Source organism: Caenorhabditis briggsae (assembly GCF_000004555.2).
Source record: "Caenorhabditis briggsae complete genome, chrV, whole genome shotgun sequence".
NCBI classification, from domain to species: domain Eukaryota; kingdom Metazoa; phylum Nematoda; class Chromadorea; order Rhabditida; family Rhabditidae; genus Caenorhabditis; species Caenorhabditis briggsae.
In genome coordinates, this window is record NC_013488.2 from 16,464,204 (window position 1) to 16,477,114 (window position 12,911).

At 35.3% G+C, this 12,911-nt stretch overlaps 2 protein-coding genes across 2 annotated transcripts in view; both read right to left on the reverse strand.

Annotated features, from left to right (window-relative positions):
- Window positions 1–3,135, reverse strand: part of CBG27289 — a gene marked incomplete at both ends in the record, with an annotated part of 11,431 nt that extends 8,296 nt beyond the window's left edge. Inside the window, 4 exons of the mRNA XM_045238336.1 lie at window positions 359–468; window positions 562–563; window positions 1,703–2,046; window positions 3,032–3,135. Of these exons, the coding sequence (XP_045100664.1) occupies window positions 359–468; window positions 562–563; window positions 1,703–2,046; window positions 3,032–3,135 (560 nt within the window). The remainder of the gene's footprint in view (window positions 1–358; window positions 469–561; window positions 564–1,702; window positions 2,047–3,031) is intronic.
- Window positions 3,136–3,559: 424 nt separating this feature from the next.
- Window positions 3,560–12,911, reverse strand: part of Cbr-haf-3 — a gene marked incomplete at both ends in the record, with an annotated part of 10,008 nt that continues 656 nt past the window's right edge. The window contains 12 exons of the mRNA XM_002638220.1: window positions 3,560–3,719; window positions 4,306–4,433; window positions 4,483–4,626; window positions 5,637–6,145; window positions 6,682–6,763; window positions 7,508–7,789; window positions 8,787–8,989; window positions 9,775–10,002; window positions 10,205–10,292; window positions 10,336–10,414; window positions 11,985–12,366; window positions 12,418–12,669. Of these exons, the coding sequence (XP_002638266.1) occupies window positions 3,560–3,719; window positions 4,306–4,433; window positions 4,483–4,626; window positions 5,637–6,145; window positions 6,682–6,763; window positions 7,508–7,789; window positions 8,787–8,989; window positions 9,775–10,002; window positions 10,205–10,292; window positions 10,336–10,414; window positions 11,985–12,366; window positions 12,418–12,669 (2,537 nt within the window). The remainder of the gene's footprint in view (window positions 3,720–4,305; window positions 4,434–4,482; window positions 4,627–5,636; window positions 6,146–6,681; window positions 6,764–7,507; window positions 7,790–8,786; window positions 8,990–9,774; window positions 10,003–10,204; window positions 10,293–10,335; window positions 10,415–11,984; window positions 12,367–12,417; window positions 12,670–12,911) is intronic.

The window sequence follows — 12,911 nt, forward strand, 5'->3', positions numbered from 1 at the left end:
ACCGTTTTGTAGTACTCGTGGAGCTCTATCATATCTGATTTAGTTGGTTCATCGGAAGTCGCTAGAAATCGGAGCCGTCAAACCACTCGATTTTTCACCCATCGTGTATTCAAGACTGGTTAACTGCACTGGTCTGTGGCACGAACATTATTTCCGTTGAGCTGCTATGCCCAAATAATGCGTGTATGCATTTGACCACTTTTGCAATGAGCTATACTGTGGACGGGTGGGTTGATAGATATTAGGTTGGTCGAAAAGTAATGCGCGTTTTTGATGTACTTTATTTTTATTGAAAAAAACAAAACAAGACAAAATTAATTGAAGGGATACTTTCAATCACTAATGATTTTCAGCTTACTGGCAACGCATGTGCAAAGATTCGATGCCTCTGTTGTAGAACTCCACTGGCTGTGACTCGAAGTAGTTCGGAACCCAAATTTTCACTTTTTCGTTATTCTTGAACTTTTTCTCAGCGAGATGATGCGGCATTGGTTGGATCAAGTGATAGTCTGATAGTGCCAAATCTCGGCTGTAAGGCGGATAAAAATCTTTTCTCAGCGCGTCTCCGAACATTTTTTGGTGGTTTTTGCGATGTGTGGTCTAGTTTTGTCGTGGACCAGAAACTTTGCGGATGTGCCCACTCCTTGCCGTTGGAACACCAGGTACACGTGGTTCAGCTGACCTTTGTCAGGATCAGTAGTCACTATTTGACCATTCTTCAGAAACTCAAAATACACCAGACCTCGCGTATTTCACCAGACATAGAGCAGAGTGCATGCTCGATTTCTTGTTGCTTTCGGTGCCTCTTCATGATTCAGCCACTGCCGTTTTTTTCCAGTGCAGTCATACTGAGTCCCCCTCTTATCCGACATTAAAAATTGATACAAAAAATCCATAATTGTTGTGCGACGCAAGAGGCAACTGTCCCTTTAGATGCGCCTTATCAGAAAGTTCGTGTAACACTCTTTTTCCGCATCTATTCGTTTCTCCATAATTGCGATCAGGGTGTAATTGCACTGTTCTCATAAGCAGCTAGTGGTTTGGCACGAGCCCCGTTCGCTTGCTGGTCTCAAGACATCGTTGACAACGGTTTTTAGAGAAAACTGCGTATTTTGCTTTCCAAGGTCATTCCGACCTTATTGGAACGTTGGAATCAGCGTTGATATTGATTTTCGGATAGAGCTCCTTCTCAAAATACAGAAGCAATAATGCGGTGAGCTTCGGCGGCAGTCTATCTGTTTGTGAATTCATGCTAAAATAAGGGTCGGAAGCGAAAACTTTGATTGAACAACTTTTTGAATGTTTTTCTAATTTAAAAATGAATTCAAACAGTAAAGTCATAATCAAGAACAAAGCTAATGACATGCTCTTTCAAACGAAAGAAAAATTAAGCCGAAGCCCTGGTTCACAGGCGATTTATGAAACATTAAACATAGCGCTCTGAAAGAAATTATGGCAGGGCCCGCGAAGGCCCGGCAAAGGCCCGAATTACAAGTATGAAGCTAGCGGTATAACTGGGTCTGGAGGTATAACCGGAGCTAGAAGTAGAACTGAAGCATAACTGGAGCTGGAGGAATAACGGGAGTGACTAGCACTTTTCTCTGGCAACGTGGATTCGATTAGCCAAAGAAGTATGTCGTCTGAAAGCTTTCTTACCTGTTTTTAGCACTTTTTGAATGACTTCCACCTTTATGTTCGGCACAGAAATTGAAAAAAAGGCTTTTGAGTTCATAAATTGACAGTTGAGGGCACAAACTCTGTGCAGTATGTATTAACGCTGTACCAACATATGTTGTTGATTTAATGATATCCGATGATTTTGATACTTTCAATGCTTCAAAAATCTTCAAAATTGTCGCTTCAAAATGCTCATGACACATCAATTGAGGCGGTTTTTCTTTTAAAATCGCACGGGCGACTCGAAGTGATAAGCCATTTAAAACCCATCCAATTACAATCACCAGTAGCTCTCTTCTATTTTCGATTGCTTGAAAATCTTCGAGTTTTGAGACTTTTCCACATTCGAAACATTTGAAACCGATGAGTCTGGAACATTTTGGGGTTGTTCTTTCAATTTTCAAATTTTCGATTTTTTGAATTTTTGAATTTCTGAATTCCCGAGTTTCTGAAGTTTGAATTTCTAAATTTCTAAATTTTTTTTAATTTGCTAATTTTTTTCTGAGAAATTCTAAAAAATCTCTAAAAATTCGAAAATTTCAGAAATTTGAGATTTTCGAGATATACGAATTTCCAGAATCTCTCCAAAATATTTTTTTTTTGAAAAATTCAAAATTTGAATTATTGAAACATCGAAATGGTTAGAACTATTTGAAAAATTCAAAATTCCAGAATTTTTTTTCAAAAAAAAATTTGAGAAAATTTAAGATTTTCTGAGTTTTCGAAAAATCCAAAATCCCAGAAATCTTCAGATTTTCATAAATTAGGGATTTTTTTAATAAAGAGTCTGAATTTTTCAGAATTTCCAGATTTTTCTGTTGAAAAGTTCAAATTTTGATAATTCTGAAAATTTTCAGATGGATTTTACAATTTTAAAATTACAAAATTTCAGCATTTTTGAATTTTGAAAAAAAAAAGAAAATTTCAGGAAACTTTTTGAAAATTATAGTTTCTAGAATTTTTGAAAAAATCCCATTTTTCTGAAATTTCAAAAAATGGAATTTTTGAATTTTTCATAAACAAAATTCAATTCTTAGGATTTTTTCGAAAAATTCAAATTTTTAAAAAATTGGATATTTTTTAAACTTCAGAATTTTTTTTCAAAAAATTTGCAAAATTCGAATTTTTCAAAAAAAAAAATCCGAATTTTCAAAATTAAAAAAAAACCAAAATTGTGCAATATTGAAAAATGTAAATTTCCAGAATATTCGAAAAAGTTCAGTTTTTTATAATTTTTGAAAAAAGAAACCAAAAATTCAGAATTTTTGAAGATTCTAGAATTTCGAAATCCCGATTTTAGAATTAAATTTTTTTCATTTTTTCTCAATTTTTTCAAATCAAAATCTTTTAAAACCTATTATTTTCCTCCACTGGCTTCTCCTCTTCGCCTGAAATCCCGAATTTTTGAAAATTCGAAGATTCTGAAGACGTCGGTTGATTCCATTCATCTTGTTCCATGTTTGAAATTCTAAAAAAAATAAAAGTGCCTAAAATTCAAAAAAAAAAACAAAGAGAATAGGAGAATCAATAGACATATATTCCTCACGGGTGTGCTGCAAATGCGCTCTCTTGGACACTAGAGAGGGGGAAAAGAAATAAGATGTTGTCTGGCCCATTTTTAAGCCAAATTATTCTATTTTTTAGGGTTTTATAGGAAAAAAAGCTCAATTTGAACAAAAAATCATCACAAAGAAAGAAAATAGTAGGAAAAAGGCACAAAATTGAAAAAAAAACACCAGAAACCTAGACGAAAAACGAATTTTTAAAAAAATGGGGAGGAAAAGTGAAAAGGGGATCAATATTTAAAAAAATGCCTAATATTATAACAAAAAAAAACAATTTTAAGAATTTTGAAAAAATTGAAAAAAGGAGAACATTTTATTTAGTAAGAGTCCTGATCCTTGAATCCGAACGTTTGTTTTTCGACTAATTTTCGGAAAATGCCATCTGGAATCTGGATTAGCTCCTCATAACTTCCACATTCGGCGACGCTTCCCTTATCGACGACCACGATTTGATCAGCGTGTTTGATTGTGGACAGTCTGGAATTTGATTGAAAATTTAAATATTTTGAAATTGGCCCCCATTTTAGATTAAGCCTATAAGTCTATGATTTCAAACAAAAAACCGAAAACTCTGGAAAATTCTGAATTTTCGAAAAAACTCAAATTTTCTAAATTTTTAAAAAATTGAATTTTTCGGTATTTTCGATTGAACCTTCTGAATTTTCTAAATTTTGATTTCCCGGATTTTTTCTAGTATTTAATTAAATTTTTGAAAATATTTTTCGAAAAATCAAAATTTTCTGAATTTTCGAAAAAAAAACTCAAATTTTTTTAAATTTTTGAAAAAATTGAACTTGTTGGATTTTCTGAAAATTCGAGAATCCGATTTTTGGGAATTTCGAAGAATATTAGTTTTCTGAATTATCGAAAAATGCTTCAAAATTCAAAGTTTGACATTCTAGACTACCGAATTCGTCAACTAAAGTTTCAGTCGATTTCCAGATTCCTCCTTTTATTCAATTTTTCGGAATTCCAGGACATGAAAAATTTTCTAATAATAATATATTTATTTGCAATGCATGGGGGAAATCGATAAATAATTCTAGGCCACCAAAATCCTTACCGATGAGCAATAATCATAACAGTCTGTTTACTATTGGCCAGCAATTTGTTGAGCGCAATTCTGACAAGGTATTCTGAAGAGGCATCCAACGCCGACGTCGCCTCGTCCATAATCAGAATGTTGGGCTTCTGAAAATTCATGAGATTGCTCATTTAATCCAATATACCGTATCCCTACATTAACAAGAGCTCTTGCAATGGCGATTCTCTGTTTCTGTCCTCCACTTAACGTCGATCCATGCTCTCCAACCTTCGTATCGTATTTCTGAGGGAATCTCATGATAAACTCATCCGCGTTGGATTGCTCAGCAGCTGAGACGATCTGAAAATTTGGTTTTTGTCAAATTTGGACTCAGAAATTCAAATTTGAAGTCTATAAAATCCTAGAAAACCCACCTGAATACTATCAGGTCGTTTCTAGGCCAGTTGGAGGCCTAGAAAAATCAGCTTGCAAAAGTTAGGCCACCATGGTAAAATCGCTTAGAAAACCAACCATGACAAAATGAGGTTATTTCTAGGTGATTTAACATGATGGCCTAGAAACATCAACTTGGAAAAGTTAGGCCACCATTTCAAAACGGCCTAGAAAACGCACCAGGTCAATATTCCTAGGCCATTTAGGCTGGTGGCCGAGAAAAAATCGAATAGGAAAAATTAGGCCAGCATGTGAAAATTAACTAGAAAACCCACCAGGTGAATATCAAACCATTTTAAGGCAATTTAGCATGGTGGCCTAGGAAAATCATTTTGCAAACGTTAGGTCACCACTTTAGAATGTCATGGAAAACCTTCCTAGTGAATATTACGTTATTTCTAGGTCGATTACGTGACCGTGGTGACCTAGGAAAATTGAATTTTCAAAAGTTAGGCCACCATTGTATAGTGACCTAGAAAACCCATCAGGCGAACGTTACGCCATTTCTAGGCCACTCAGCATGGTGGCCTAAAAATTTGATTGCAAAAGTTAGGCCACCATTTCAAAACGGCCTAGAAAACGCACCAGGTAAATATCAGATCATTTCTAGGCCATTTAGGCTGGTGGCCGAGAAAAATCGAATAGGAAAAATCAGGCCAGCATGTGAAAATCAACTAAAATACCAACCAGGTGAAGAACCAAGCTATTTCTAGGCCATTTAGCATTTTGGCCTAGAAAACTTGACTTGCAAAAGTTAGACCACTATGTTAAAACCGCTTGGAAAATCCACCTAGTGACTATCATGTTATTTCGAGGCTATTTAGCATGGTGGCCAAGAAAAATCGTTAAAAGTTAGGCCACCCTGAATATCAGGCCATTTAACTTCAATTTCTAAATTTCTTTTAAAAAAAACTCACATCAGCTTCAGAAACCTTCTCCGGCTCCGTACTTCCATAGATGATATTATCCCTGATTGTAGTAGAAAACAGTACAGGTTCCTGTCCCACCGTTCCAATATGTCTCCTCCAATACGATGGATCCAAATCTTTCAGATCCACGCCATCAACCAGAATTCTTCCATTCGTTGGGTCATAAAGCCTCAATAAAAGAGAAGCAATCGTTGATTTTCCAGATCCAGAACTTCCAACAACTGCTGTAATTTTTCCAGCTGGAACATCAAAAGAGATATTATGGAAAAGAGGGTCTCGATCTGCGTAGCCGAATGCGACATGCTCGAATCGAATCGCTTCCTGGACGTTTCCTTTTTGAATTCCTCCCTCCAATGGAATCTTTGGTTCTCGATCTTTGAGTTCGAAGAGCCGCGAACTGGCTCCGAGACCTTTCATGAGTTCCAAATAGAATCCAGACATTGCTGACAGACTTCCAGCTGATAGAACTGCGTAGAGACAGAACGATGAGAGCTCTCCTGAAATCAGAAATTGTAAATTAAGAACTACCGGAAATTCAAAAAATCCAAAAAAAAACGACATTTTTCGAAATTTCCAAAAATTTGAACTCATAGGATTTTTCGAAATTTCGCAATTCTAAAATTCACAGAAATTCAAAATTTCCATTTTGGGAGGAGAATTTCGCTGTTTTCAGCCAGATGAGCTTCCAATAGTTGGAAAATTTATCTGAAAAATTTTCAGAATCTTCAAAATTTGAATTATTTGACTGTTTTAGGACCTTTTTGAATCATTTCAGGCAGCCCTTTGATCATTTTTAACTATTTCAAATCATTTTTGGACAATTCTGGATGCAATTATGTCTGTTTCGGACATTTTTCAAAAACTATTTTAGACAATTTTTCGACAATTTTCGACCATTCTTCGACGTTTTTGATCATTTTTGGATGATTTTCAGACCATGTCGGACCGTTGTGGACTATTTAAGCCATTTAAGGAACATTTTTGGTTTTCACATTTTCTAGAATTTCAAGTTTTTCACTGAAAAAAAGCTCACCGTATGTCAAAAGTCCCTGACTGATCAGATTACTTCCGTAGAACAGAATCGATGATAGAGCGAGATATCCAGTGAATTGGAACTGCAAAGTTTCAGTTATTTTATCCATTTTAAAGGGGGAACCTGGCCAAAAGTTAAATTTTTCATATAGCTTTAAAATGTGTAGAAAACTGTGTAGATTCATATAGAAACAAAGAAAAAATTACAAAAAAATCGGAAAACCGAAAAATCGCTTCAAAAAGGAAGAAAAACGTGATTTTTCGAGAGAAAAAATATTGTTTTTTCTTCAATTTTTTGTCAAAATTTTTAGACTTTTTTGGTTTTTCAGCTATTTGTGAAGATTCTTTTTCGATTTTTCCGAGATCTGAAAATCGACGGGGCGCTGTGCAGATTACTGTAGATTACTGTAAAAAATCTTGTAGTTTGTAGTCTTGATTTTTGCAAACGCCATCACGTCAAAATGCAGAAAAAAAGTTGCAAAAATCAAAGCTACAAACTACGAGAAAATTCGTTTTCTACAGTAATCTACAGTAATCTTCAAAAATAATTTCGGACAAGAAATTCGGAAAAATCGAAAAGAACCATCAAAAATAGCTGAAAAACCTAAAAAGGTCTAAAAATTTCGACAAAAAATCGGGGTAAAAACTAATTTTTCCCTCGAAAAATCACTTATTTTTTCCGAGTTTTCAGTTTGGAATTCAAAAAAATTCTTTCGATTTTATGTGGTTTTTCGAGATTTTGCAATTTTTTTTTGAATATTTTATGCTCTGCTAAATGAATCTATGTATTTTTCTACTCATTTCAAAGCAATAAATTTTTGGCTTACCGATCCAAACATGCATCCCTTCGCCAGTCCCTCCATCTTGGAAATCAACCAAATCTCGTTAATCTTATCAGAATACGCAGCCAATTCCTTCTTCTCAGCTACCAACATTCGAACAGTTCTCACAGAAGACAGTCTCTCTGTGGCTACTTGATTCGCTCCGGCGACTGCTTCCTGCATCATCAACGTGTATTTTCTTTGGAGTTTTCCGAAGACTGCAAATGTTCCGACGATCACCGGCACAACCACGACGATCACTTTGCACATGGCAAGAGATGTGTACACCTGCAAATTGTCCAATACGAGTTAGATCCATACTTGTGGAAAAGAAGGCCGGCCCGCGGGCCGGAGCGGGCCATGGCCGGGGGGAGATTTTTCTGAAAGCGGGTCGGCCGGAAAAATTAGCACATGGCCGGCCCGCTCTTTGAAAATTTTGAAATTTTAGAGCGAATCATCATTTTTTCAGGATAAATGAAAATATACACTAGAGGCTGCTTCTGTCGACAAAAACTGTTTTGAGGTAGTAATTAGAAAGAAAGTTTCATCAAATATTTTGGCACATTTGAGAAGTAAAATTTTAGATAAGTTATTCTGGGCGGGCCGAGAATTTTTTTCCCGGCCATCCACATTTATGGTTAAATTTGGGGTGTTTCCGGATAGAAATCGCCAAAATCGGCCAATTCTTGAAGTTAAACTTGTTTGTTTCAGCTCAAAAATCAAATTCTAGGGTTGTGTACGGTGAAATTTGTATTGCATTATCTTGTACAGGAAAACATGTAGATTCACATGAAAATACAGAAAAAAAACTTTCGAAATAATTTTTCTTGATTTTCAGTAGTTTTTTTCAGATTTTTTCCATTTTTCTTTCTGGAAAAATCTGGAAAACCCTGAAAGAAAAAATCAAAAAACATTAAAGCAGTTGAATTTTTCAAATTTTTTATTCATTTTTATGTGAATCTACATTTTTTTCTGCACCGTACACCACCTTTAATCTTATTTCGAATCTGAAATTTTACTCCAAAAACTCTAGAAATTCGAGAAAATCGGAATTTTTGACATAAAAACGATCATTTTTCAAGCATGGAATTGATGGAAAATGTAGCTAAAGTTGGAATTTTTCAAGCCACGCCCACTTTTGAGAAATTTTAGATAATTCCTTCCTGTGAAACTTTGATTTCAAGAAAAGAAATTGGAAAATTTTAGACTCAAAAATCGGCGATTTTTGGGTTAAAAATAAGACTAAAACATCGCATTTCACCCCAAAACATCTTCAAATTCTCACCATCAATCCTCCAGAACCCAGACAGGTGAGCAGTGCTCTAGCTCCATCACTCAAATTCATCGAAACCGAATAACCAACGATCAGAGCGTCTGTGGACAGTCTAGAAACGATTTCTCCCACTTTATTCTTGTCGAAAAACGCCATGTCTTGACGTAGAACCGAGTTGAATACGGTCTTGCGGAGGTCGTTGATCACTAGTTGACCTGGAAACTTTGGTGATTTTTGAAGTGGAAATGACCCAGAAAATTGATTTTAGCATTATTTTCAAAATTTTTAGGTGTAAAATGTCTTATTTTTGAATTTTCTGTTTTTTCAAAACCCCTAAACACTTTTAAAAGAAAATTGCCACAGGAGAGAGTCGAACCTGTGAGCTCTAGATCCAAGTTTTCAGCTAAAAATTCCACTAGGCCATTTGAGCAATTTTTGGAAAATTGAACTTTTTTGGTTGAATTATAGGTTTTCAGAGGTCCTGGATGTGTTTTTCAGTACAAAAATATCCATTTTCGACTGTTTTTAGTGGTTTTTAGTCAAGTTTTAGGTCCGTTTTTGTTTATTTTTGGTTCAAATTTTCAAATTTCTCTTTGGAAAACTCGAAAAACGAGTTTTTTGAAGGGAAAATAACCACTGGGTCGAATATCAAAGTTTCGAGTATTTTTTATCTGGCATTTAGGAGCAAAAAGGGATACAAATCAAGTTTTTTGAAGGGAAAATGGCCCAAAAAAGAGATTTTAGGTATGATTTTCGGACTTATCAGGCGTAAAATGTGCCTTATTTCTGACTTTTCGGGTCGAAAATTAGAATTGTGAGTCTATTTTCCAGGTTTTTAGATGCAAAAAAGAATTTAAAATGAATTTTCCAAGGGAAAATCATTCAAAAAGAGTAATTTTAAGAGCGATTTTCAGAGTTTTTGGTAGTAAAATGCCATACTTTTGGCTCCAAAAATAACTTTTTGATAACTTTTTTCTGGTTTACACAAAAAATCCCTGACCTGCTGTATGCATGCAATAAATTCGCGCAGCAATCGCGAGAGCGCCCAACATGAGCACTCCAACCAACGCCACGGGGTTCTCCTTAAAATATCTGGCCAAAAGCAAAGATTTATCAGTCTGATCCATTTTATCCTGTTTCGTCTCGTCCCATTCGTCAATCAGCTTTCCCAACACACGAGGAGTTAGGAGGAAAATCGTGCTGCTCACTCCGAGAAACGAAATTCCCACTGAAAAAGTTCAATTTTTTCAAAAATCCTTCAAAAACCCTAAAATTACACAAAATTCTCCATTTATAAGGTCCTGCAAGCGATAAAATTGCTTTTAAATCTTTCCAACTCGCATTTTTCAGCTTATATGACTCTCGTTTCGTCTCCACTATGCTGACCTGGAAAACTAACTTTAAATTCGAAATTTTGCGTTAAATTTTACATTTCTGAATGCTTGTTTCGATTTTATCAATGTACTTCTCAAAAAGCCGCCACCCGTTCTGCCAATCTGTGGTGCATAACAGAATAGCCTGAAAATTCTAAATGTTCTCTAAAATCAAAAACATCCAGTACCTCGTTGAGCTGGAAGGTATTGAGGAGCATCTGGAGCAGCATAAACGACTTATATGTGATAGAAGAGACATGTGGAGTACTGGAAATCTGTTTATTTTAATTTTTCAAAAATCCCATGATGCAATAAGGTCCAAAAATCGTTAAAAATGGCGAAAATTCCAGTGGAAAAACACAAAAATAGGAAGAAAAATGATTATTCCTTATTATTTCATTAAAATTCAGTAAAAAATGTCAGGAAAATCTGAAAAAATCGAGGAAAATACAGGAAAATTGAGTGAAAATGCGCGAAAAATCGGGAAACGCGCCAATGAGATGGCTGGCGCGTTTGCCGATCTCGTTAGCACATTATGGGTTTTTGGAGGGAGTTTTGAATTTAAAGGGTTTTTAACAAAAACTTTATTAAAAAGGAAAAATCAACATCAATTTAACATATTCAACAGATTCATACATCTAGCCTCTAATTCGGAGCTACCAACAACCATCATACATGAAAATATCACTGGAATCGCGTTGATTTGCTTCAGATATCTTCTTACAATTGGATTTTTAAAAGCCATCGTTTCCAGAATCTCCAAAACTATAATATTTCCTTTTTGGAGGAGTCTGACTAGTCGAAGAGTAAATTTTAACGAGAATGCGTGTCTTTTTTCACTCATTTTAGGCATAAACATGGCTAAAATTCTCAAAATTGGCTGTGGAGAGAGATTTTCTTCTTTAGTGTCGCTTAGATATGTTGTAGTCTTTTTAAAGACATTATCAGCATCGATTTTTAAATATTTATGGTTTAGAACGTCTTCCAATACTTCCCAATAACCATTTTGGCCGGTTTCTGGAGTGTATTCCAGTAGTAACCAAGCCAAATGTCGAATTTGACTCTTGCTCAATAGAGCGCATTTTCTGCAAACTCAAGTTCAAATCAAATCATTAAAGGCTCTAAAACCAACCCTTCAAATTCAATTAAACACTTTACTCCAAACTTCTTGACATCGTTAAATCGTCCAAATCGTTTTAAAGCTTCTAGAATCTTCTGGAAACATTCTGGAATATTTTCCACATCTACTTCTTTCAACATTTCTCTGAGATAGTGTAAACACCAACAAATTCCAATTCTGTTCTTGGATTCAAAGTAATAATTCAGAGTTTTTATCTGGTTTTCGAAAGTTCCAGAATTGAAAATTTGCAGTCTAGAATCCGAAATCGTGGAGGTTCCAATCGAAGTTTCTGAAATTTTAAACATGATTTTTGAAGGGGCGTGGCTTGAACTACCCATCGCAATAACGATTTTAAGATTTCCATGCGTCAATTCCAGACTTTGAAGAAAAAATCTATCCAAATCGGTTCCAGAACAATCCAAAACTTCCAGAGAATTCAAATTTTTTCGACATTCCAAATATTTCTCGACAATTTTACGATCTGGGTTTCTTCTGAAAATTTTTTATTGGCCAGCAAAAAAGAAAAAAGGAAGATTTCCCCAACGCGGACTCGAGCCCACGACCTCCGCCCCCGCGGCCGCCTGCTGAGCGCGCGCTTTACCACTTGACCACCAAGGCACAAACAGTTACAAGAGGGGGAAGGCGTAGAGAAAAGGGAGTGTTTTGGCGCGGCGATGGGGAAGGGTATCCATGGAGAAGGAGCAATTTTGAGCTTACCTGGATGCAGATAAATCTAGAAATTTGAGATTTTCAAGCTGAAAAATTTCTTCTAAATCTACAGATCTCTCAAAATCCAAATCTTTCAAAGAGAGCCATTCCAAATTCTTCATTCCTTGAATTCCATCAAGATTCTGAAGGTTGGTACCACCCAAATCCAAATGGACCAAATTTGGAAAATTCTTGAATAATAAACTTCCAGAATTTCCAAAAAGTTGTCTTCCAGAAATCGAAAGTTCCAGAAGCAATGGGAACATTCTGGATAGATTTTGAATCCATCCATTGGAAAATTGCTTGGTCCCTTTGATATTCAATTTCAGAAGAATTTTTTGACATTCTGGATTTAACGAGGATTCTAGGAACCTGATGACGTCGAAGGTTTCTGAAAAAAAAAATTTTTTTAAATTAAATTTTTTACAAATTCTCGAATTACCATTTTCTCCATCCTCCCCATTCTGCAAAGCTCCCAAATCCAAAAATCTCAAAATTTTCTGATTTCGAAGGAATTTTAGACCTGTTTCATCTAATTCAAAATCTTCAAAATCCAGATTGCTCAGCATAAAATTTCTATCCATCAAATGTCGAAAAATCTCATCTTTCCATTCTTTTCCACTTTTTAAAATCTCCGAAACGACCTTATCGCAGTGATAAGGGATCAATTGATAGTCCAAAGAATCATAGGTCCCTGGAAATTTAGTTATGAGCAATTAGGAAATTTCACTTAAAGGTGGTGTACGGTGAAATTTTTTATTGCATCAAAATGTGCAGAAATGCATGTAGATTGACATAAAAATAAAGAAAAAATTCAAAAAAAAACTCCTTCATCGAGAAAAACGCATCCAAAAATACGCTGAAAGCCCTTAGGGACGAGGTTTTTTGTAGGCCGCCCGGTGAGTAAAAGCGCGCGAATTCAAACTTTTAAAATTT